Below are 25,116 nucleotides of genomic sequence, written 5' to 3' on the forward strand. Positions count from 1 at the left end.
GATCAATATCTAGGATATATAAGACATTAGTATAACTGTACAAGAAAAAAACATTTAACCCCATCAAAAAACGGAGAGAAGAAACGAACAGAAACTTCCTCAAAAACGAAATGCAAATGGCAAAAAGGCACATGAAAAAATACTCTACATCACTGATCATCAGAGAGCTACAAATCAAAACAAGATTGAGATATCATCTTACACCACAGAAACTGGCATACATCCAAAAGAACAAGGACAACCAATGATGGCATGGATGTGAGAAGAAAGGGATTCTCATTCATTGTTGGTGGGAACACCAACTCGTCCAGCCTTTTTGTAAAACAGTTTGGATATTCCTCCAAAAACTAGAAATTGAGCTTTCATATGGCCAAACAATACCACTTCTGGGAATATATCCTGTGGGGTGCAAAAAAGCACAGTAGAAATGACATCTGCACTTGTATGTTTATTGCAGCACTGTTCACAATAGACAGAATCTAGAAACAACCTCGAGTGCCCGAGAACAGACAACTGGTTAAAGAAACCATGGTACATCTACACAATGGAATACTATGCAGCTACTAGAAAAGATGAAGTCATGAAATTTTCTTATAAGTGGATGGACATGGAGCGTGTCATGCTAAGTGAAATTAGAAAGAAAGGCACAGAAATAGACTGGCTGCTCTCATTTGTGGAATATAAAATAGCATAACATGAGACTGACATCCAAGGACAGTAGAGACAAGGATTGGGAGGATTGCTCCACTGTTTAGAAACCTGCCTCATGTGCTGGGGGGGAAAGCTGTTGGAATGAAGGGACTACTAAGTCAATGATGGTTAGAGGGATCCCTTGGGATGGGAGATGTGTGCTGAAAGTTGACTAAGGACCAAACATGATGGCCTCTCAGTATCTGTGTTGCAAACCATAATGCCCAAAAGTAGAGAGAGAATAAGAAAGAAGGTGCCTGCCTTTATTGCAAACCACAACACCTAATCAGAGAGAGAGAATGAAAGGTAATACCCTGCCATAGTGGCAGTTTGGGGTGGGGGAAGACGGGACTGGGGAGGGTGGGAGGGACGCTGGGTTTACTGGTGCTGGAGAATGGGCACTGGTGAAGGGATGGGTTCTCGAACTTTGTATGGGGAAAACATGAGCACAAAAATGTATAAATCTGTAACTGTACCCTCACAGTGATTCACTAATTAAAAATTAAAAAAAAAAAAAAAGAAAGAAGGTGCCTGCCACAGAGGCAGTGGGTGGGATGGGGTGGGAGTGGCAGGAGGGATTCTGGGAACATTGATGGTGGAAAATATGCACTGGTGGAGGGATGGGTGTTTGATCATTGTATGACTGAAACTCAATCATGAAAACTTTGTAACTGTATCTCATGGTGATTCAATTTAAAAAAATTCAAAAAGATGTGGTTATATATGCACAATGGGATACTATGCACCTTCAAGGAACAATGAAATTATGTGATTTGTTGTAATGTGGAACTGGAAGATATGCTGAGTATGCTGAGTGAAGTAAGCCAGATGAAAGACAAATATGGCACAAAATAGGACAAAATTTTTAATCATTAGCCTTGACCCCAAACTTAACTCCAGACTATTCCCTCAGATGCAGCAGTTTTATAATCTCAGCTCAGCTACCCTAAATCCTGATCCCCAAATACTTCTATTCATCTATTTCCCTTTTGGGGAGTTATTTTGGGACACACTTGGCTGTGCTCAGGGATTATCTCTGGCTCTGTACTCAGGGACCACTGTATAGGGTGCCAGGAATCAAACCCAGGTTGACCGCAAGAGAAGGGTTCTACCTCCTGCCCCTATTCACCTGTTTTGCATATAGAATCCTTGATCAACAGTTTTAGACTGGCCATATTCTAGAATTTATGTCTTAGGACTTTGTCCTTCTGTTTTCTGTGAGCTCATTTCACCTTGTTGTCATTTCTGTGGGTCTATATCTCAGAGTCCCATAGGAGTTGAAGACTTAAGGTTTTTTCCCTTATCTTTCCACTTCAAACACTGACCTCTTGCTATTGCCCTGACAGCAAAGTCTCAAAGTGGTAGCTCACCTCTGCATAGGTCAAATTTTATGGATTCTCAGATGATAAAGTGATCATAAAGTGGCACCTTTGGAGAGTGAAAGTCAGTAGAACTAAAAGGAGGTGGTATTGTTGCAACTTTCCTCATAATGAATATCTTCATTCTACAGAATGGATACACCTACAGTGATGTTAAATGAACTGTCCCTAAAACTCTTGCTTATTCCCTAGATCCAACAGCAAGTCCTGATGCTAGTTTGGTAAAATGCCTCCTTTCTAACATCTAGACAGAGTAGTTTCTAAGTCTTTTGTTCTCACTTCATAATTCTTAGCTTTGTCTCCAGAGCTCACTACTCCCCTGGCTTTCTTCCTGCTCCTAACGAAAATCTAGCAGTTGTAAGGGTGCTTAGTAGTTTACACTTTATCTCTCCAGACAATAATCTCTTTGCCATATGTCATTAAATTTGTGTAACAAGCCTAAAGAGGAGACCCTTGAGGCACACTAAGTGGAAGATACGTCTCTTCTAATTGAATAAATTTGAATTACATTTTATTGCAGGGCTTTTTTTTTATGAGAGGGGCCCACACCCTGTAAGGCTCAGAGGTTACTTCTGGCTCCATTCAGGAGTATTGTTACTCCTAGTGGTGTTCAGGGGACTAAAGGGGATGCCAGCTGTGTAAGGCAAGCACCTACTATGCTCTCTCTCCAGCCCTCTAAGGAAGGACTCTTGACATAGATATCTTTATACACATGGGCATACAGCCTGTATGTTGACTCCTGGAGAATTTTATGTGAGCATAAATCTTAAACCCTTTTGTATAAAGTCTTTGAGATTTGGGTTTTCAGAGAAAGTATGGCATCAGGTATGTTTGATTACACTGAGTGTATTGCTGCCTGATCCCTTTGCCTTTCACTGTGCCCAATGCAGAAGAGGGCAGCATTGAAGACTTGAGGTGATCCCAAGTAGGGAGAGATCAGAATATCATTAGCCGGAGATTGCTGATTGTGAATGCCACTTGTGTGGCATGAATGGTTTCCAGTAGGTAATAATAATAGTTAATGTCAATTGAGAATATGCCGTATATTAGGCAGCTTGTTTGACACTAAGCAGTTTTCCTCCTCTCACTGCATGTTAACTCTGGAAGCAGAAGGTTAGCATTTGCCTTATTTTAAACTTAGAGGTCCCCTACCCAAATGACAAAGCTCTAATTTGAGTTAAATCCATTTGGTTTCTCAGCCCACAGTATAATTCTAGTTTTATTAAACATTTTAGACTCCCAAAGAGGGAAATCTTTTATTCATGCATACATTTCACAATTCTTATCATACACCATTTTGATGCATAGTTAAGAAGTGACATATATACAGTGCTGGAAGTTTGTAGGTTAAAGAGCTATGATCACCTCATATAGACCACTTGAAAGCAGGGACGACCTCTTAAACACAGTTGAGCTAATTTTTCTGCCTTAACAATAGATACCAACGCACAGCCTAATGGAGTAATCATGATATATGTTCTATATGTTCTGGTTGTATGAGAAACAACTCAGCTCTTAGAGTGAATGGACCATGTGTTGCTACTCTCTCCAGTTCTTGTTTTTGGTTGTTTGTTTGTTTTTTTTAATAGTTCTGAACAATAATCTTTCTTCTGCCTGCCCCACCGTGGCTCTTGGTTATATATAGTACAGGTTACTTTGGTAACCACTGGAATGTTGAAATTAGGTGGGAATTACCTCTGGACAATTATCCACCCTAAGCATCAGAAATGGTGTTAACACTTTGAAATGTGTTATTCCAGATTCTCCCACACTTTTGGTTACGTCTTGTATTTACCATTTCAACCACTGTAACACAACTATTAGTTTTTATATAAGCAAACCAGATAGGGATCAGCAGTTTCCACTTCTCTACCACACTGTATAAGTGAAAAGTTCCCTAAGGAAGGCACCAGTTATCCGCTTAAGAAGCACACTTGTCATGTAGAACTGCCAAAATAGGCCATTTAAGTAAAAGTTGCTGTCCAAAAAGCAGTGTGCTGCTTCTTCATATTTTGTCACATTTCCAACCACATGTCTTTACAGAGTAAACTCTGAGAGTTTGCTGGCCACAGTACCCCTAAGCTGGAAAGTTCTAGAAACCCAGTGGCAAGTTCTTCCTCTCCAACTTGCTCTTTCCAACACTTGGTAATAAGTCCTCTTTCTATTTCCAGTTGTCATAACATCACCCTTCATTCCAGCAAACTCTTGTAATGTGTTATTCCTAAGTTTACATATTATTCACATTTAAGAATGGCAGTTTCCTTATGCCATGGAGGAAAGGACTCTAATCTTATTGCAGTGTTTCTAAATTTCACATGAAATGGTTAATTTCTGGAAAGTAACATCATTCTCTCCCTCTTCTACATAACCTTATGAAAGAAAATACTACCACCTAGAATATACAATCAGCTACCACCTAACATATACTAATCAGAAGATATGGGTTGTGTTTTCTTAATAGAACTTTCACTTTCTAACACACTACATTACTTATTTTGAATATTGTTGATCTTTATGCACTATACCCCAATACTTCCCATTCCCCCATCCCCATTACATGAACATATCACACACATATGTGGTGAGAGCAGAAATTTAATGAGAGCAGAAATTTTTGCCTATTCATTGCTGTGATCCCAGTACTTAAAACAGGGCCTGTTATTCTGTAAAAGCTAAATCAGTATTTTTTTATAGCCACCATAAGCAAATGAAGAAATGCAGAATCTTGAGGAATCAGTTTTATTTTTGGTTTTGCCATAGGAGTAGGGAACTTTCTTAATTTAACATTAAGCAAGCAGCTTAATGTGTGATGTTTATTGTGTTTATGAAGTGCCTAACACTGATGATATGTGTATGGGTCGGGGGAGTCAGGCACATATGCATATGTTGCCAGGGACTGGTCTCAGAACCACACACATGGAAGATGTGTGGTTTACCACTGAGCTACATCGTCAGCCTAGACATGGCTATTTTTTGGAACCACTGTCTTGGCAGAAATATTGTATGGGATCTTCTTGATCCAGATGCCAATAGAATTCTACGTGGTAACCTGGAGAAGATTGTTCCTCACAGGAGAAAAGTTTCAGCAGCTCGTTGAAAGTCTATTCAGTGTATTCTTGTTACCTTTAGGGTCAGAAGAGACACTTTTCTATCTTTGAACTTTGCTCTCTATCCTTTTGACCCAGGATTTGAGCATATCTCCTGTTCACTTTGACTCTTCAAAACATATTGCGCTAATCAAACAATAGTTATATATTCTGACCCAAGTAAGAGTACCATAGATAAGACAGTTGCCTTGCATATGGCTGATGTGGGTTCAATACCCGGCACCAAATATAGTCCTTCAGCACTGCCATAAGTGATGCTTAAGCACAGAACCAGAACTAAGTCTTTTTTTTTCTGCTTTTTGCTTTTGGGGTCACACCCAGTTTACTCCTGGATCATGCACTCAGGAATTATTCCTGGCAGTGCTCGGGGGACCATATAGGTTGCTGGGAATCGAAGCCAGGTCGGCCTTGTGCATGGAAAACGCCCTACCCGCTGTGCTATCGCTCTAGCCCCCAGGACTAAGTGTTATCATCTCCCACCCCCATCTAAAATAAAGTAATAGAATACATGACAGTAAAAGAGAAGAGTTTGTGTCAGAGAAGGCCTCTTAATGGTACAAGGAATTCCTCTTGGAGCCTTGGCTCATTTAGAGTATGTCTAGATGGAGCACATTACTGTCCTGAGGAACATTGACTTTGAGCTGTCCTTTTTGCACTAAACTCAATAAACCGACCAACATGATACTTATTTTTTTAAATAATTGGAGACAAATGTTTGTTTATACTGATGGTATCTTTACTGAAATATCCTGGTTCTATAAAAGGGAGTGGCCCTGGCTTGTTTAGGTTAAAGAACATATAATTTGTTTAAATGATGTTGGGTTACTTGGGAGATTGTATGGTTTAGCCAACCAAGCCTCAGGAAGAGTTGGATCAAAGACATGTCCTTCCAAACCAAATTTGTGGACCACCCCTGGACACCATTTCAGTGACTCAGCCCCAACTGGAGTTTCTGCCAAAACACAGAATTCCTGAGAAGAGAATCCTATTGGCCTCACTGGGTTTCTATTGCTGACTTCTTGTGTAGAGACAGGGTCAAACTGAATGAATAAAGCTAGTAGGCTCCTCATCCTATGTAATATTGAGGTTTGGAACTTAGATACTCAGTCCAGATTCCCTTTTGCATCTAGACCAAATGGTTTTCTTATTTTAAAAGGCATCAGTCTCTTGTTATCTTCCCTAGTATCCCTTATAGATGCCAGATGATATTTCCTAGTCTAAATTGCATAATGAAGGGGTTTGTAATGATGTATCCATAACATGACTAAACCCATCTAGAAATCATTTGATACTCAGTCAATAAGGAAATGTCAAAGCAAGCTATCCATAACAGAGTTCCTGATTGTCTTTCCAAAGGCACTTGATTTTCTGCCAGACTCCAGACAGATTCCCATCCCCAGGGATAAATCACAAGGGGTCTTTCTTAGCAAATATTGATGTGCCTGAGAATTAGCATTAAATTATTGAGTTGACAACTCATAATAAACTGCTTTGGATTGCTGTTATAAAGGACTATTTACAATTTAATTTTACTATTGAATTGTGGTTGCTGGGTTAAACTTGTTTCAAGGAAGGGTAAAGAACAATGCTTTAATAATACAGATGGGTTATAGAAACTAGGAAGCAACAATGTCTGAGTTTTTTAATTATCTAACCCCCAGCAAGGAACAGTATCATTTTCAGGGATGTTTTGTTTTGTGCAGGCAGGGATTAACTTTGTACCTCTAGTGATACTAAAATATCTGTTAAAAAAAAACTCATAAAAATCTCATAACCTTTAGACCTGACCCATAGTGGACACTAAACTTTATTTTTAGGTCTCTCGGGCAAAAGTGATCTAGACCAGTGACTTTGGTCAGCAGCCCACTATGACTTCTCACATCAGTGACTGCTTGTCAGCTTAACCACAGCCTCTTTTCTGATGGTCACCTAATGCCCAGTGAAGGACCTTTTCCCTGGATTTCAGAGTCTAGACCCTAAGAACCTGGCTCTCCTAAGCCATTGTTCAGAGATGCTCTGTCCAATCCCTTGCGGTCTTAATTTCTTTTATTCTCCTGTTTCTAGACAAGTTCTCCCGTACCTCCTGCATCCTAACCTCCACTCCTATCAGGGGACTCTTCCCCTCATTTCTTCCATCCAAAAAAGCTTTCGCTCTCTGGCCTTCAGATGTTCCTCTCTACATCATTCTCTTCTCTAATCATCAGCTACCTTCTTTTGAGAGTGGTTTCTTGTCAAATTTCTCACGTTATGGTCTTGCCTTCCTTGAAATGGACACCAACCCCAGGGAAAAGTGAATTTTTCCCTACTGGGGGAGTTTTCAGTATCATGAAGGTTCCTGTCTTCTCCATGACAGAAATCCAACGCTGGATTTTGGTGTCTCTGAGGGGTACTGAATTCACTGCTCCCATTTTTAGGAAACATTATTTTGCAGAATGTAACTAGGGTCTTGTCATTTAGAATGTCATGTAATCCTCCTCAAGTCTTGGGAAATGTGTATGTCATCCGTCATTAACCCTGAGGAGGCTGGAATGCAGAGGTCTTGTGCACCTTGCATGCAAACTTGCAAACAGCCTGACTGGAATTTTCAAACCCTCCTTACTTCTGTACCATACATAGCCTTGTCAAAAAGCAGAAAATGTTTGGTCACAAATAATTTTAGTCATCTTGACATAATATCCAGATCAAATTAAGATCTGCTCAAGGTTTTTTTCTATTGGAATCCAGACTTAGGCAGACTATACACTAATTCATTCATATTCGAGGTGCTGTATTCTCACTTCCCTGTCACAAGTCATGTGTGTCCTGTGGCCCGTCCACAGTGTTTCTTCTATTCTGAACCTGTGCACCCAGTCTTAGGCCCAGTGGTATATTGTGTCTTGTCAAAGGCTGTGGTCATTTACCCAGCGGCTATACTGCTGTTAACCTGCCGCCTTCATAGGGTTCTTTCGAGGACAGTGTGGGGTGGTCAAACTTCGAACTCCTGTTTTCTTACAAATCAGAGGAACTAGTCGATTTACTGACCTCATAAATAATATGAATTTGAGTATATGTGAAGTGTTATGAGTACATATATCTTAAGATATAAGAGAAACTTCATTTTCATTTTCTGTGACACTGCTATTGCTCTTCTCTTTGTCATCAGCAGCACTTCTTGAGAGCTCTTTCTGGTTTTCCGCAGATCCTCTTCATTTCTCTCCTGAGGTGCTTTAACCTCCTTTCCATAATCCTATCCTCAACAGTGTCCTCATGCCAAATGTCCCTTCCTCAAAGGCCTTTCATATTTTTTTCCCCATAGCTCTTCTAACAATGTCTTCTTTTTTGGGGGGGGGGGATCATACCTGGCGATGCACAGGGGTTACTCTTGGCTTTGCACGTAGGAATTACTCCTGGTGGTGCTCAGGGGACCATATGGGTTACTGGGAATCGAACCCAGGTCAGCTGCTTGCAAGGCAAACACCCTACCTGCTAAGCTATCACTCCAGCCCCACACAATGTCTTCTTGACTGTACTCTCCTTGCCTTTAGATATTACACAACATTTTACCCAGCACAGCAAGCTTTTCTGTGCCTAATAACTGAAACAGAAGCTGCCAGATATTCCATTCTAAACTTTCAACCTCTTCTAGATGCATCACAACACCACTGGAATTGGACTGTCTGTCTCTAAATGCCACCTCAGTGTTCCTTTTTTGCTTCTTTCTTTTCTCTTTTGCAATGAATGACATTTTATTTCTATTGTTAAACTGAAAGACCATCTCTCCCACAGAATGTCTGTAGATCACCTGCTGTACACAAGGCACCCTTCTCCAGCAATGGGTTTTACAAGGTAGTTATTGTCATCACAGCTGCCGTTCATGGACTGCCTGCTGATCTCTAGAACTTTTATGTGCTATTTCATATTAAATCTGCACATGCCTATAAGATAAATATTTTTAATCCTATATTGTAGGTGGCCAGAACTAAACTCAGAGTTTCCCATGATGTCCTACCTGAAAAATAGCAAATGTGAAGTCAGAATTAACCATCTCCCTATTGCCCTCGCTGGGAAACCTATGCCAACCTGCATGTTGGTTTGCTTTAGCCTCACTGAACTTTGAGGCCAGTAGGAAGAAGAATGCTCTTATCCACAACCCTGTGGCAAATCAGAAAAGCAAACACAGCTCATGAGTGGTCAGGTTCAGGCCAAGGGGTGATCTCAAGGGTGACTACAATACTCTAGGCATTGAATTTTAAAAATACATCATTTACGTTCACCTTCTCTGTACATGGTCTACTCTTTTCTTAGCTTATTTGCTCAGTAATGGTATTAAAGGGAACATTTACATAAACTTTTGAGAACAAATATTTCAGTTTTGTCTTTTATTCTGCTCATTCTGCACCTCACACCTCGATTCAGTAGTCTGCCATAAAAAAATGTTTCATCAGTGAGAACCAACTAGTTAATACCTAAGCAAATATCACCTATTAATGGACATAATGAGCCAGGAGGGTAGTGTGCGGGGGACGGGGGGAGGAACTCTAGAGTCTTTTATAAAGTGTGTGGGTCTTCAGAGCTTAAGTATCTACTTAAGTGTTCTGTTTGGACCCAATGTGAGAAGACGGAAAGAAAATAATTTTTTTAGTTCAAAACAACCAGCAGTTACAGGCAGTCATCAGTCCTTTCTTAATAAACAAAACCAGATAAAAAATAATCACCAGGTAAAAATGCCCTTCATATCTCCCTCCTTCCCATCCACCCCCATTATTCTCCCACCATGCATATCTTCCCCCATTCCCCTACCTTCAAAGAAGACAGTGGACTATCTCCCTATCACCAGTACTGGGAAACCTTGGCCTGAAGAACAGAAATCTACTTACTCTCTCAAGAACAGCCAGACTCCATATTCTTCCCCCGTAAGTACTAGGAGCCATTGCCTGTATTCAACAGGGGCATAAGTGTCAGTAGTATGACTGCCATAATTTGCAGGTTTCCAACATTTCACTGGGCAAAAAAAATTTGGACCGTTAGTCCAGATGAACAATCTTCAGAAGTTCCTGAGACTATGTTTCATATCCTTTTCCAGTTTCAAAAGGAGTTTGTTTTCTTACATCTTTTTTTAATTGCTATGAGCTGTACTTGTAAATATTGTAAGTGGTTGAGTAATACTCATCTGGTAAACTGACCAAAGGAAAAGGACATTTTTTTCCACTCTTGTAACTCTGGCACCCATGCCTACCCCTGACAGGGGCATTTGGGTCTGAGGAGGGAAAATATGCCATGCCGGGTGCCAGAAGCATCCATGCTCTGAGCTGAGTGAGGGGTAGAGGATATGATACCTCTGTCAAGGTCTCACAAAGTGTTCGGGGGTTGGCACTGAGGTCAAAGAGCGCTCATTAGGGCTGGAGCAATAGTACAGCATAAAGGGCATTTGCCTTGCACGCGGCCAACCTGGGTTCGATCCCCGGCACCCCATATGGTCCCCCCAAGCACTGCCAGGAGTAATTCCTGAATGCAGAGCCAGGAACAAACCCTGAGGATCACTGGGTGTGACCCAAAAAGCAAAAAAGGAGAAAAAAAAAGAGCACTCATTGTTTAAGAGGTTGGCAGGTTCCCAGAAGTTCAACTGTCTTTCCTCATTCTGAAATGTCAAACATTACCCTAGCTGTGGAATGGATGATTAGACCCCCTGAGGTTTAAGCAGTATTCCAAAACAGAAGAAAAGCCTGACCGGTACTATTTGTTGCTTCCCTATTGGTTTCTGTGTCTTCTTTGCTTGAACTTGCTTGGTCCTGTTTCTGAAGTATAGTAGACTTATCCCTAGCTTTGCTTTAATAAATAACAAAGTCTGGGGTGTGGCATAGTGAAAAAGACCCTAATTCCATCCCTGGCTCTAAACGACTCCTTGAGCACTGCCAGGTGTGACTCAATGGCCATTGAGCACCACTGGACCCAAGTTGAGTGAGGCCCTCACAACAAATAAAAGAAAGAAAAAGAAATCTCAACCTCTCTGTATTTGAGGAGAGGTGCTTTTTGCTTTTTTTTAAATGATAGTTTATTTTTTAATGATTCAGAGATTCTTATGGAAATATTTGTAGACAAAATCTGTCTGAAATTCAAATATATTGAGAAGCTGTAAGGATGTAATATAAAACCATATTAACAGTGTATCAGTCCCAGTTAATGTTTAACAAGAGTTCATCAGATTCCATTAGACTATTAGACTCTTCTACTTTTGTGTTTGGTTACATTTAAAATTAAATTATTTAGAATTTTTTTAAAAAAATTAAATTCACCGTTAAAAGAGGAGGGAAAAGGGAAGAAGGAAAAGGGGGGGGCAGAGGTGTAATAAAAAGAGAAAATTCTTAATCTATTTTTCAGTTCAAAGGAATCTGGGTATCTCTCTTCCTTATAAGCCCCATGCTCTGTCAGGAGTCAGGATCCCCTTGAATAGGCCCAGCTGATCCAGAGAAATGACATGAAGCATGGGCAGTTCTGATTCTAGCCTTAAATAAGCCTTAAATAAGAATTAACCTTCTGAAACCTTATCTCCCTCATAAAATGGAGATGAGAATTTTATATTACTAAGAAATAAGCAAGACAATTCACCTATAGCACTTAGTACAGAAACAAGAACTTGCAAATATTCTATGTAGATCATGTTTTAGCTCTTCTTGGCTTTGAAAAGATTCTAGGTCCCTTTTCCTAAAACATCCTGTAGGGGTGAGACACTATATTCAGTAAAGCTGCCAGAACTGTAGGTCACTTTCCAAGAAAGCCAAACTTCTCTTTAAAAAGTGGATTGTGACAGGGCTAGAGGAATAGCACAGCGGGTAGGGTGTTTGCCTTGCACGCGGCCGACCCAGGTTCCAATCCCAGCATCCCATATGGTCCCCTGAGCACCGTCAGGGGTGATTCCTGAGTGCAGAGTCAGGAGTAACCCCTGTGCATCGCTGGGTGTGACCCAAAAAGCAAAAAAAAAAAAAGTGGATTGTGACAATAAGGTGTATAAACACCATCCCTGTGACCAGAACCTAGGGTTGACTTTTTCATATTGCTGTCCCTTGTCATCTTTAAAAGTCTTCCTCTGTAGACTGTGGGTACATGCAGTTTACCAAAACCTGTTTAAAATATCCTTCCCTAAAGATCTCTGTTTATGCTGAAAGAATTTCAAACTTAAATCTTATGTATTGTTCTTCTCAAAGTTCATTCCCTTTTCAAAGGAGTGACAGAAACCTAGTTTTCTATTCTATCATCCTGTACTATCTGTGGTGTCATTAGCTAGAGTACATTTTCACTTTTCACAGGTATTATGTATACTGTCATACCTTTGCTATGCTCAATTTGTATAATTCACAGTTTCCGTGACAGAATAATTAATAGCTTTGATAGGTATCAATGTATTAAGTGTTGCAGCAGACCCATTCTTCCCTCTACTGAAACTGTACCGTGAAATGTCTCCAAGCCTAGGCTTTTCTCTGAAGTATTTATTGATGTATACTCATCACTTTTTAAAATTTTCTCTTTTCCTGGCCTCCTTGGCACTTTCTCTCAGCTCCATTTTCCTTATTGTTACTGAATTTTGTCTTCCATATAGTCAACACTTTTGTTCACTTACCCAATAAGGAATAGGCTGTACTTCGTTTGTGAGTCAGACTGTGTGTGCTAGGTACTAGGAATGTGGGCTAAGCAAGAGGGCAAGGCACTGTTGGAGATGCCAAGTGCTACTGATAAAACAGATAGTAACTGAGGATGTGAATCACCATTTAAGTGGAGTTGCTACAGAGGAACAAAGGGAATTCAGAGCATGGTTTATTGGATGCCAAATGAGGTTACTTAGGAAAATGACATGACACTGGTGCTGAGTTTTGGAGGATAAATAAGGATGGCCAGGCAGGTACTGCTCTCTGATGTTCAGGACAGCATGTATAAAATACTCAGAGGAACATGGTTTATCAGAGGAACTAAACGCCAGGATGTCTGTAACACAGGTGTGCCAAGAGTGACTTCAGGATCAGCAAGAACCAAATCATGGAAGGTTCTAGTCCACCACAAAGAAATTTGGATTTCTATTTAAGTCACTTGAGTTTTAAAGCCAATGATCTCATTTCCATTCTTGTTAAGTTGTGGAGAATGGATTAGGTAAATTACCTGTAAGTTCACAGCAGTGACTCATGTGGCATATGGCTGTCACTGATACCTGGAGACCTCTACCCTGGGATTTCAACCTTTATGGGTATAAGCTAATGCTGGATATGCTTTTTTCTCCAACCTAACCAGTTATTGTTCTTTTGGTAGCGTGGTTGGGGTGGAGGGGGATTGGGACCACTCTTGGGGAGGGACACACCCAGCAAAGTTCAGGGGTTACTTGTGACTCTACAATCACTCCTGGTGGTGCTTGGGGGACCATATGGGATGCCAGGAATTGAACTGGGCCAGCCCATGCACAAGGCAAATGCCATACCCGCTGTCCTATCGCTCAGCACTCTCACCCCCCCAATTATTCTTGATTTATTGTTCTCCTTATTTTTTCATAATCACTCTGATTTGAAAAATTCAAGGTCAGTTTCATCAGCCTCTCTTTCCTCTTAGCCTGAGGTGCTTCCCAAGCTCTTATCCTACCTGAAGATTTCAAAACATTGCATCCTCTCTATCCATGAGAAACTCAGTTGTCACCCTTAAAATTAGCCCCAAAGAAGAGGATCGGTGATTTAGAGCACCTACATCGCAAATGTAAGGTCATATATAAAGTTCAGTTCCCAGTACTGCTGCATTTGCAATTCTAAGTCTTACAAGTAATCTCTGCCTTAGTCTAGAGTTCTCTACTGTTTGTGCCTGACAGCTCTCTTATCTTTGGTGACGACAGTCACTTCTACCCACACCACAGGGAAGTGTGTGTAGGCACTGCAACTAAATGTGTATGACCCTGTTGTGACCACAACTGAAAAATAAGCACATAGTATGTTCAGGAAGTACAACCTCCTGATGAGAACATGTGTGCATACCACAGCAATTCCAGGCAAGCACTATAATCAGAATGTGCACCAATATTCCGACTAAGCTGTGTAGCTGCTGGCCAGCACCAAAGCTAAACTAATGTGACTGTCAGTGAGTTGCTTGTCACTTGTCATCCCGTTGCTCATCGATTTGCTCAAGTGGACACCAGTATCGTCTACATTGTGAGACTTGTTACTGGTTTTTGGCATATCAAATACACCATGGGTAGCTTGCCGGGCTCTCCGAGAGGGACGGAAGAATCGAACCCAGGTTGACCATGTGGAAGGCAAACGCCCTACCTGCTGTGCTATCACTCCATGAGTACCACAACCAAATGTTTAAGTACTGCAGCCCCCAATAAGTACCACAACTAAATGTGCAGCCCACACAGCCAATTATGTATATAACCGTGTTACCACAACAGAAAACAAAAGAGAGAAGGGGGAAATAGATCATCTCTTAAGGGGCAGAAAATATTTACTATATGCTACCTCAGCCTTTCATTAGTTTCGTTTGGAAGGCATACCCAGCAGTGCTTGGGAGCTACTCCTGGCACTCTGCTTGGGGGCTACCATTTGGTAACTAGAATCAAACCTTGTGGGCTCCAGCTGGTTGAGCCACTTCCTGGCCCTTCACCTCAGTCTTTCTTCATTTCTGTTATCTTGTCTTGATATTAAGCAATATAGAACTTTTACCTCAGACAAAAATAGCAAGATTCCTGTCTTAGTGAAGCTTTTGATCAATCTGCAGATGTTTCTGGAGACAAACTTGAGAAGGTTCGTCTGGTTCTGTCAAGAAGATAGAAATAATACTCACACACATGGCATCTTGAAATGCTAAAAATAATACAATACCACCCTTCCCCAAATGTTAATGTGTAGATAAATTTGTAGGTCAAGGCAGAGAATTATTTTTATAACTCTTTAAATTATCAAAACCATTCTTGAAGTCAGGGGTGTGTTTCAGTGGTAGAGTACATGCCTTACTTGTGTGAGGCCCTGTTTGTTCCCTGGTACTGCAATATACATATTAAATATTCTTGACTCATGGGTTGCACAAAATTAGATGACAAAATGGATTTGCTAATCCCTGACATAAAGAAGGGTGGAAAAAACCTTAGATCCATGAAATCTGTCAGTGTAATTGAGAGTTTTAAAACATGCTTATAAATAATTATTGGAACAATAAAGATATTAATAAAATGTTTTAAATATTAAGAATTTACACAGTTGGTGGCAATGTTTTCTGGTTCAGTCTCTGTGGAAAACAATATGGAGGTTTCTCAGAAAAATTAAGACTAGAGCTTCCATATGACCAAGGAATTCTAGTTTTTGGCATCTACTTCCAAAACACAGAAATATTAATTTGAAAAAATATATGTGCACATATGTTCATTATGTTCATTGCAGTACTTCATACAACAGCAAGAATATGCAAACAACCCAAATGCCTAATAACAGGTGAATGGATAAAAAAGTTTTAAGGGACCAGAAAGATAGTATGGCAGGAAGGGCTCTTGCCTTGCATGTGGCCAACCATGTGGAATGCTGGACCTATCCCCAACACTCCATATGGTCCCCTCAAGTCCCACTATAAGTGATCCATGAACATAGAGTGAGGAGTAAGCTTTGAGAACTGCAAGGTGTGGCCTCTAAAAATTTGTATGTATATGTATATATATATAAAGAGAGCGTGTAATATATATGTACATGTATATATACATATATATGTATATATGCAATGGAATACTAGGCAACTGTAAGAAAGGTGAAATCTTGCAGTCTGCTGCAACTTGTATCCTGTTAAGTGAAATAAGTCAGAAAGAAAAGGTCAATTATTGGTTGATCTCATCAATGGCATATAGAGAAACAAAATAAGGGAGCAGATTATATCTAATGATAAAGCCTTGACCTTGACTACCAAACCTGAGATTACCATATTAGTAGGGGGAGCATGGAGGGTAAGAGGTGGACTAGACCTCAGTTCCCTTTTCTTCCAAAACCTAGAAGTCATGCCCATGAACTGCCTCTGGTGCTAAGTAAGCTCAGTAACCAGCCATGATCCAGAGACTCATAAATAAATCTCGAAAGAGATTTAAAAAATAATAATAGGGGCTGGAGTGATAGCACAGCGGGTAGGGCGCTTGCCTTGCACGCGGCCGACCCGGGTTCGATTCCCAGCATCCCATATGGTCCCCTGAGTACCGCCAGGGGTAATTCCTGAGTGCAGAGCCAGGAGTGACCCCTGTGCATCGCCGGGTGTGACCCAAAAAGCAAAAAAAATAAAAAATAAATAAAAAATAATAATAAAGAGAGGTGGACTAGAAGTAATATAAGAGCAGAGGTGGAAAGTCTTGGGTATTTGGTAGGGTTGAAGATAAACTATGTACATCAAAATCATAATTGTTGGTGGTGCTGGAGTGATAATACAACAATTAGGGTGTTTGCCTTGCCTGACCTGGGTTTGATCCCTGGCACTCCACATGATCCCTCCAGACCTGCCAGGAATTCTGAGTGCAGAGCCAGAGTAAGCCCTGAGGAGTGCCAGGTGTGGCCCCAAATTAGAACAAAACAAAAATCAATCCATGATACCTAAACTGTGGTAACTGAATGAAATTTAAACATTCAGAATTTAAAAAATAACAAAATGAAATTTTCTCATCAAATTGTAGGGGTAATATTTAGAAGAAAAATGGAAAATGAGTGAGTCAACTTTTTTTTTCTTTTTGGATCACACCCAGTGATGCTCAGGAGTTGCTCTTGGCTCTACATTCAGGAATTACTGCCTGAATGCTTGGGGGACAATATGGAATATCAGGGATTGAACCCAGGTTGGCCGCGTGCAAGGCAAACGCCCTATCCACTGTGTTACCGCTTCGGCCCCACAACTTTTTTTTTAAGGCATTATACTTTACAAATATTGTTAATTGTAGAGTTTCCTGCATAAAACACTGGAGTGCCACCCCCACACCAAAGTGTCTGCTTTTCTCCACCATTATCTCAGTGACCCTACATTCTGCTCTCCCCTCTATCCTCACTCCCACCCTGTGTTCAGCTTACTACTAAGGCCAGTTTTCAGCTTCTGTTGCCTTTGGGTATTTTTTTTTTGTTTTGCCTTTGGATGTTTATTATTCTCTACTTTGTTTTTTTGTATCTACATATGAGACAGATCATTTCCAGTCTGTTCCTCGCCTTCTGAAATGAGCCAACTTTTAATTCTAGAAGTTAAAGAAAAAATCTATAAAGCAAATCCAGAGAAAGTCCATATGGCAAATTAATAAAAACATGCATAAATTTATAAAATAGCAGGTGCTCAGCAAAGTCAACTTACCTCTGAAAAAGATGAAAAAGACACACTTGGAACTGAGGAGATAGTTTGTGTGGTAAGGAACACACCTGGTTTGTGCAAGGCCATAAGTTTGATCCCTAGTAACATATGTCCTCACCCACCCAACATCACGGGGGGTAGCCCTAGTGCCCCAAACCACCACACTATGGGGCTGAGCAGCTTGCTGCCTGATAGAACATCTCTGGGAGGAGCCCTGATATGAAAAAGAATTAAAAAATTTAAAAGACACACTTGTAGAAAAGGAGGGGGAAAGAATGCAGTTGTATTGAGAGAAAAAGAAGGGTACAGGTGCTTTACTGTACTTAAATTATAAGACAATAATGTGAACAATTTTATTCTGCAGTTTCCTGGAAAACTATAATTTAACAACACTAACTCAAGAAGAGAATTTGTCCTCCTCCTCCTCCTCCTCCTCCTCCTCCTCCTCCTCCTCCTCCTCCTCCTCTCTCTGCCCCTCCTTCTCCCACCTCCTCCTCTTCCTCCTCCTCTTCCTCTTCCTCTCCCTGCCCCTCCTTCTCCCACCTCCTCCCTCCTTCTCTTCCTCCTCCTCTCCCTGCCCCTCCTTCTCCCACCTCCTCCTCCTCTTTTGCCACCTCCTCCTCCTCTCCCTGCCCCTCCTTCTCCCACCTCCTCCTCCTCTTTTGCCACCTCCTCCTCCTTCTCCTCTCCCTTCTCCTCCTCCTCACCCTCCTCCTCCTTCTCCTCCTCCTCCTCCTCCTCCTCCGCTGTACTCAGGCCTTACTTCTGGCTCAGTGCACAGGGATCATCTCTGTCAGGTTGTCTGGAAACCATTAGTGTTGCTGGAGATCAAACCTGGCAGAATAAGCACCTCACCCACTGTACTATTTCTTTGGCCCCTGATAGCAATAATCTTTATTGTCTATGTGATAAACATTGCCCACATGTGGACTTTGAGCACTTGAAAGAATGGTTAGTGCAAGTTCAAAACAGAACTTTTTTTACTTTAATTTTAATTAACTCAACTTTAAGTAACTACATGTGGCTTGTAAGGTGCGTTACTAACGTTCTATAAAAGAAGTAGGAACAGATAGATAACTTTGGATATACCTTCCACAAAGTTCCTCAGCCTGAGGTGGGTCCTCTGTTACTTTTTAAAACACTTTTACATGCTTTGTCCCATCACTCCTCACTTCTTTCTTGTGGCCTCAGTAGCCCAAGTGTCCTTCAGAAGCATGTGATGATAATCATGATAATTTGTTATAGTCACATCGTGTCTTTTAAATGCTGTACTCATGTTGCTCTCTGGTACTTAACAATGTTGAATGCTCATTACACACTGGGTAAGTGAATGTGGGAGACCTTGAGTTCTCTGGGTAAAAACTGTGGGTTCTTTGCTCCATTATTGTTTAAAAGAAAGACACATGAGCCTGAGGGCACACTGTTGTGTTGGCAGGAAAAGTTGCATGGGGAGAGCAGACTGGCTGACAGAACAGATGCTCTTTTTCCTGTTTCCCAGCGGAAAAACTCAAGGGAAGGCGGAGCCATAAGACAGCGGGGAGGGCATTTGCCTTGCACGTGGCCAACCCAAGTTTGATCCCATATGGTCCACTGAGTATCACCAGGAGTAATTTCTGAGTGCAAAGCCAGGAGCAACTCCTGAGATTGCTAGGTGTTCCAAAAAGCAAAAAAGAAAAAAAAAGAAAATTTCTGAACTAAAGCTTTAAAAAATAGATATAATACAGAGGGTAGCGTGCTTACCTTGGTACTTAGATTGCATGCAGATTACACAGGTTTGATCCCCAGTACCCCATATAGTTTACCAAGCCCTCCAGGAGTGATCCCTGAATGCAGAGCCATTAATAAGCTCTGAGCACAACCAGGTATGGCCCCCAAACCAATAATAATAATAATAATAATAATAATATAAAATTTTATTTTAAGAAAACTCCCTTTTGGATATATATAATAGTTGGATATATGTTTACAGACTTCAGTGGATAGTGAGGAGAAAATTCTAGGATATCACTTTGTAAGCCCTTGAAGCCATTTGCTTTATGTCTTATCAATGCAAACAGAAAACAGAGTCAAGCTATACACAGAAACTTAAACTAGTTTAATGAGCACATAGCTCCTCGCCTGAATGGGAGAGAGAGGCCGTATGTAGGATCTCAGTCCTGCTGTCAGGAAAACCCTGATTCTTGGTGAGCGACACTTTTCATGTGGTAATGGAATTCTCTCTAGTGTTCATGGGGACTCCCTCGAGTGTCCTAGAAGTCAGAGCTGTGCAGCAGCAGCAGCATCCTAGAACAACTGACCCCCGCCCCCCCACACACACACAGTAGAAGTGTACAAACTGGTCTCAGCAAGAGTAGTCACATAATATGACTGCAGCTGCTAGCCTCCCTTGAAGATATTAAAATGTGTGGTGCTCTTCTGGTATGAATTATTTTTTAAAGTCTTTTCTACTTTGTTTTTCAGGGATGATAATGGTGATTTTATTGTTGCTCGTGGCTATTGTGGTTGTTGCAGTATGGCCTACCAGCTAACAATCAAGGGACCACCAACTGTGATACCTGCCATGATGGAGAAAAGTACAGCTCCTTTTTGGTACAAGAAATAAATGCCCCCTATCTCTAAACTCTTGCTGTGTGTTGCTTCTGTAAAGAAAGATCGTGTGATGACTCTGGAGAGCTGCTGGAAAACTTGGGCTCATTGTTTCTACTTGATCATTTTGATGTTGGCCCAAAGTCCATCAAGTAGTGGCTGCCACATGGATGCCAGTGCATTTCAGCCATCTCACAGTCTGCTGGGTTGTTCTGGGACATTGGATCCATAGGTGTTTATAAACTTAGAACACTTAGTCTGCTAGAGGAACTCATGCCCAGGTTTTAAAACACAACAAATCAGTGAATGGTTATAGCCATGTGTCACAAAGAAACAGAAATAAAATGCAAAAAGGTCTCAATGCTACTTATCTGTGTAACTGTGACCCAACTATCCTACCCAAGGCACCATTCACAATGGTGCTTTATACCATCACTCAGAAATATTTCTAATCTCTATTTTGGGGATTTTCTTTGCACCTAGAATCACATTCTTTCTAGTTTCCTCAGTGATCGAAAACCAATTTTCCAAGGCGAAAATATCTTCATAAGCAGCCAGAATGAATTCTGTTGAATAGGGTACGCAGGGTGGAAGGGAAGTGAGTTTTGTGGGGGAAAGTACTCAGTGCTTAAGGCTCCAAGAAAGATGTGATTGTGAAGTCAGAAGCACAGTGTCATGACTCCTAAACTGGCTCTCACAGACTGTGTGAGTTCACATTTGTCTGCTCACGCCTATATGAAAAGAACAGATGGGCCAGATCTGCAGAAGGTACCAGGCCCATAGGAGTTAGAATGAAGTTGAGGGCCAGGCCTGAGTCCCCTGTCCTATCTCTGTATGTAGAAGGCAGATGGCTTTGCTTGGCACTCTATGGCAGGAAAAGGGAGCAGAGCTGATGATGGAAGTTTCCAAAGCACAAAATTTCAACAAGGAAGATCTGTGGTAGGGAAATTTCAACAAGGACTGTGGTAGGGAAATCTTTGGCTTGGGGTGGATTTTCCAGATACTGCCTATGACTGCCCTCAAGAGACACATTTTTAGGGCCTTGAGAGACATGGATATCCTCTAGGACCTTGAGAACTGAAAGCCCCTGTGCCCCAACCCAGCCTTCAGTAAAAGGGTAACAGTGACCTCCCATTCTTACCGAGTTGTAGAATTTCTTTGATGTGTGAGCAACCCTATTTATGGCAGCTCTTTCCAAGGGCTCTTTACCCCCTGCCTGCCCATGCGCCACCCAAATGAGTTCACCTCTATCTTGTGTGTGCAAGTGGAGTGCCAGTGATTCATACTTTGCCTCCTGGAGTCTAGACCTGGCATGCCTGGGTTTTCAATGTCCTCTATCAGCCAGAACGGACAATATGCAAATCATTGCGGCCTAGATCCAGCCCTAACATAGGTGCATTCCTTCTGTGGTCAGCCAGAAGTTCTGTCTCATTTCCTTGCTCCTGAACAAGACCAATGGGATGGCTACAGTTCACTCTGGCAGAGGGATGGGGACTTTGGAATTTAACACACCAACTGGAGCATATTCTGCCAAGAAGTGAACCTAACACTTCTGCTCAAAACTCGATGGCTAGGATCAGTCACCTGGCCCTGCTTAACCTCAGGGGGACTGTGAAGTACCCAGAAGACAGAGCCTAAACTAGGAAATGAATGATCACAAGTTACAACCACACCACTCATCAGGTCTATGATCATGGATAAGGGATGCTTCCTATGCCTCAATTCCTTCTTGAGAAAACAGGATTTCTCACAGAGGTTGCTGTGGGGATTGGTGTGGGGGGGGGGGGCGCGGTAGAATGTGCTCAACTGAAATAGGATTTCTCCTCTGATCAACATGCAACAGAGCAAACTTATGGAGTTAGCCAGGGTGAAGAATAAGTTCTTGTCTGCTTGAATTCCTGTCCCAGGGACTGCCAAAAAAATGTAGACTACAGCTAGGTCTGGGAATTTTAAAGCCATAGAAGTGAACTGGCTGGACCATATTTGGATTAAAGGTTGCAATGAAAGAGCAAGAGTGGGGACCATTGAGCCATAGATCTTCAAAAGGGAACTGAAGCAAATGAGAGCTGTTCCTGCAATGAACAGTCCATGTTGGACAGGACCATTGGGATGCTTAGTTATGAATACTGGGTGCTTTTTACTTGTGGTGTGTTTTTGGGGTGGGGTGGATGCTGATGGATCACCCAACAATTGGGCAATCAAGAATCTGCAGAGCATTTTTTTCAGTCTTGTCTTGAGAACTCCTGAATCTGTATAAAGTGTCTCCTTGGAGTCGCCCACTTTGAAACTCTAGGAAGGAAGCATCAAAGGTCTGTTTGATTTTCTCACCTCCTCTTGATTTCTTAGCAGGGTCCTGGGTGGCTCATGGGGTATCTTTGAAGCAGAGCCATAGCATCCTGGCTCAGTCACAGAAAGGGCTTTTCCAGCCAAACACAGCTGATGTCTGCACACAGCAGCTTCTGTTCTTTTAATTGAACTGGGATCAAGACCCAGCCCTGGCAGAGCAAGCTGGGTAACCCTGGACAAGGGATGTCAATTCTCTGACCAGAAGACAAAGAAAAGGGTTTGAATCTGATGAGGCCAGGCCATGAGGATATGCCATCCAAGCTTTGGGCCAGTGGTGGACTTTAGAGAGTGTGGTGATGCCAGCAGAAAGTTGGCCCCTTAACTTCCTCAGGAATGGAATTCTCAAGAAAGCTATCACCCACTCTGAACCCCAAATTATAGACAAAAGTTTCTAGGATGAATCATCCGGGGGATCTGTTGCATCAAGACTCACCTTACAGCAGGCTGACTATGGAAAAGTGGTGCTTTATAGCTTGATTTAGCAAAGCCCAGTTTTACCATCAAAGTTCTAGGCCCACAGTCCCACATATGAGCCATGGGACCTTCCCCTAATACACAGAAGAGGCAGCACAGGCCCAACACTCAGCCCCTTGGGTGTTTATAAAAGTGTAAAGTACCTGCTTAAAACGAGTACTTTTGTTTCATGGAAAATTCATTAACAATTGCAATTAAACTTTAATTTTCATTTGTCCCCAGGGAAATTTGGTCCTTTCAGATACCCTGGGGTCTTAGTAGACCTCTTAAAACTCCAGGGAGTGAAGGGAGTCTTGGGGTAGAATCTTTTTCCCTAATCTTGGTGTATCTGGCTTTCCCCAGACTGGTAGAGCAGCAGTCCCATGTCTGCATTTTTCCTTCCTTCACTAGAGCACTTTGCAGCTGCCTTGAACCCTCCTACTTCAGCTTCTAGGGCACCAGGGGAGCTCTTTGCAAAAACTAGTGTAAAATGATCCTATTATTGGAGTGAGGAGAATTCTTAAGTGCTAGAGCATATGCTTACATACAGGAGGCCCTGGATTTGATCTTCACAACATGAACCCGCTGAGTACTCCCCGGTTAAGCCCCAAACTTAACCATCAAGAGAATGGCCCCCTGGGTCAAATCCTATCCCCAGCACCCCGAGCCCCCATATATGTATGTACCTATAAAGGTCATCTTATCCAACAACATTTTCTAATGAGTCTGCAAAGACGGCCCCATGAGTTGCCTTGCAGAAAGGTGGATTTATACCCCTTTTATTTATTTTTTTTAAAGGCCAAGATTAGTGTTTCCTTTAATTGCTTCAGTTCCAGGCTTCTTTCAGTAACAAAAGCATGCACCTCTTTCCAGATATGGATTGCTGTCCTGTTGAGTCTCCTGTTTGTAGAAGAGTGAGTTAGTCTGCCTTAAGTTATGTCTCCTTGTTCTGTTCTTCCTTTTACTTCATTTTTCTCGTGAAAGTTCTCTTGTGTCTTAGAAGACTATGGAAAGAAATGTCTGTTCAAGAAAATATGAGAGAAGTAGTATCCCAATGCAGGGAATTAACTCTAGAGGAGAGGGCTCTTTGACAATTGGTTGGACCCTGGAGGCACTCACCTGGTTGGGTTCAAGGCCCTTGATGGAACTGGAACTCTACTGGACCCTGAGTTCCTGACAGGGTCCTGACAGGCTTCCTTGTGCTTCAGCATGCCAGTCTTGAAAATGGACTTTTCCATTTTACTAAGTACTAAGCAGTGACCTGGCTTTTTTTCTTGCATTGAGTTTGGCAGGTAGCAATGCCTTCTCCTCTCAGCCAGAGATGAGCTATTGGGAGGCATGGGTCTGCTACATTGTGTCACTGGTCAATAATGTGCTCCCTTCAGGCTGTGGGCATGGCTGCAGCTATGCATGGGGCCTGGTTTGGGTGGAATCCCAAAGAGAACAGCAGTCTCAGACACAGATGACATTTTTATGAAGGACAGAAAAAAGCCACATCATGAAAATCCTGGGTAGACTGGACCCTTGAAATAGAATGTCTGAAGTTGAGACTCAGACTTCCAGTGTAGCACAAACTCTTAGTCATGGTGTCTCAGCAGGTCTTAAATACTGTACAGGGTCCAACTGGATATGAACTGGTCTTGGGAGAGCCTGAGATTGTAACTCAAGCTTGCTTTTTCCTCAGCCTGTCCAGCCTCTGCCTGCCCGCCATATGTCAAGCACTGACCTTCCAGTAGAGCCTTAAACCCCTTAGGCTGACTAGATCCCAGAGACCAGTTATGCCTTGCTCTGAGCACAGGGCCCCTTCCTCAGAGGCCAGCCCCTGAGGAGGCGAGGAAGGCCTATTTCTTCCTGAGGAAAAATTGAAGGCTCTCAGCTCTCTGCACAAGGGAAAGGGTTGGCCATGCCTTCAAGGGGCCAGTGGAATCTGCATTTCTCAAGACCAGACGAGGCTCTTCGCTGTGACTTCAAAACAGCTGTGTGCAGAAATTATAGCTTCCTGGTGACGCTTGGTTCCACTTCGCATGGCAACACAACATGTTCCTAATGACTGAATTGTTTGTTTAATAAAGAAATCGCAACCATTTGGAGGTTTAAATATAGCTTCAGAATCCCAGTGAGCTCAGCTGGTGACTGTGTGGTGCTGGAACCAGCCCCATCCCTGCAGCTATCGAAGTCTTTGCTTGGAAAAAAAATTATTTTCACTAACCCTGTTATCTTTCCTCATGAGTTTCTTTCTTTTTGGCTTTGAATAG

General features: G+C 41.9%; 1 protein-coding gene across 1 annotated transcript in view; it reads left to right on the top strand.

The window, feature by feature from the left end:
* Positions 1 to 20,109, top strand: part of STX8 (syntaxin 8) — a 327,110-nt gene extending 307,001 nt beyond the window's left edge. The window contains exon 8 of the mRNA XM_004605184.2: positions 19,937 to 20,109. Within this exon, the coding sequence (XP_004605241.1) occupies positions 19,937 to 20,004 (68 nt within the window). The 3' untranslated portion in view covers positions 20,005 to 20,109. The remainder of the gene's footprint in view (positions 1 to 19,936) is intronic.
* The last annotated feature ends 5,007 nt before the right edge of the window (positions 20,110 to 25,116 follow it).

The sequence above is a fragment of the Sorex araneus genome, chromosome 3, assembly GCF_027595985.1.
Source record: "Sorex araneus isolate mSorAra2 chromosome 3, mSorAra2.pri, whole genome shotgun sequence".
Classification (NCBI taxonomy): domain Eukaryota; kingdom Metazoa; phylum Chordata; class Mammalia; order Eulipotyphla; family Soricidae; genus Sorex; species Sorex araneus.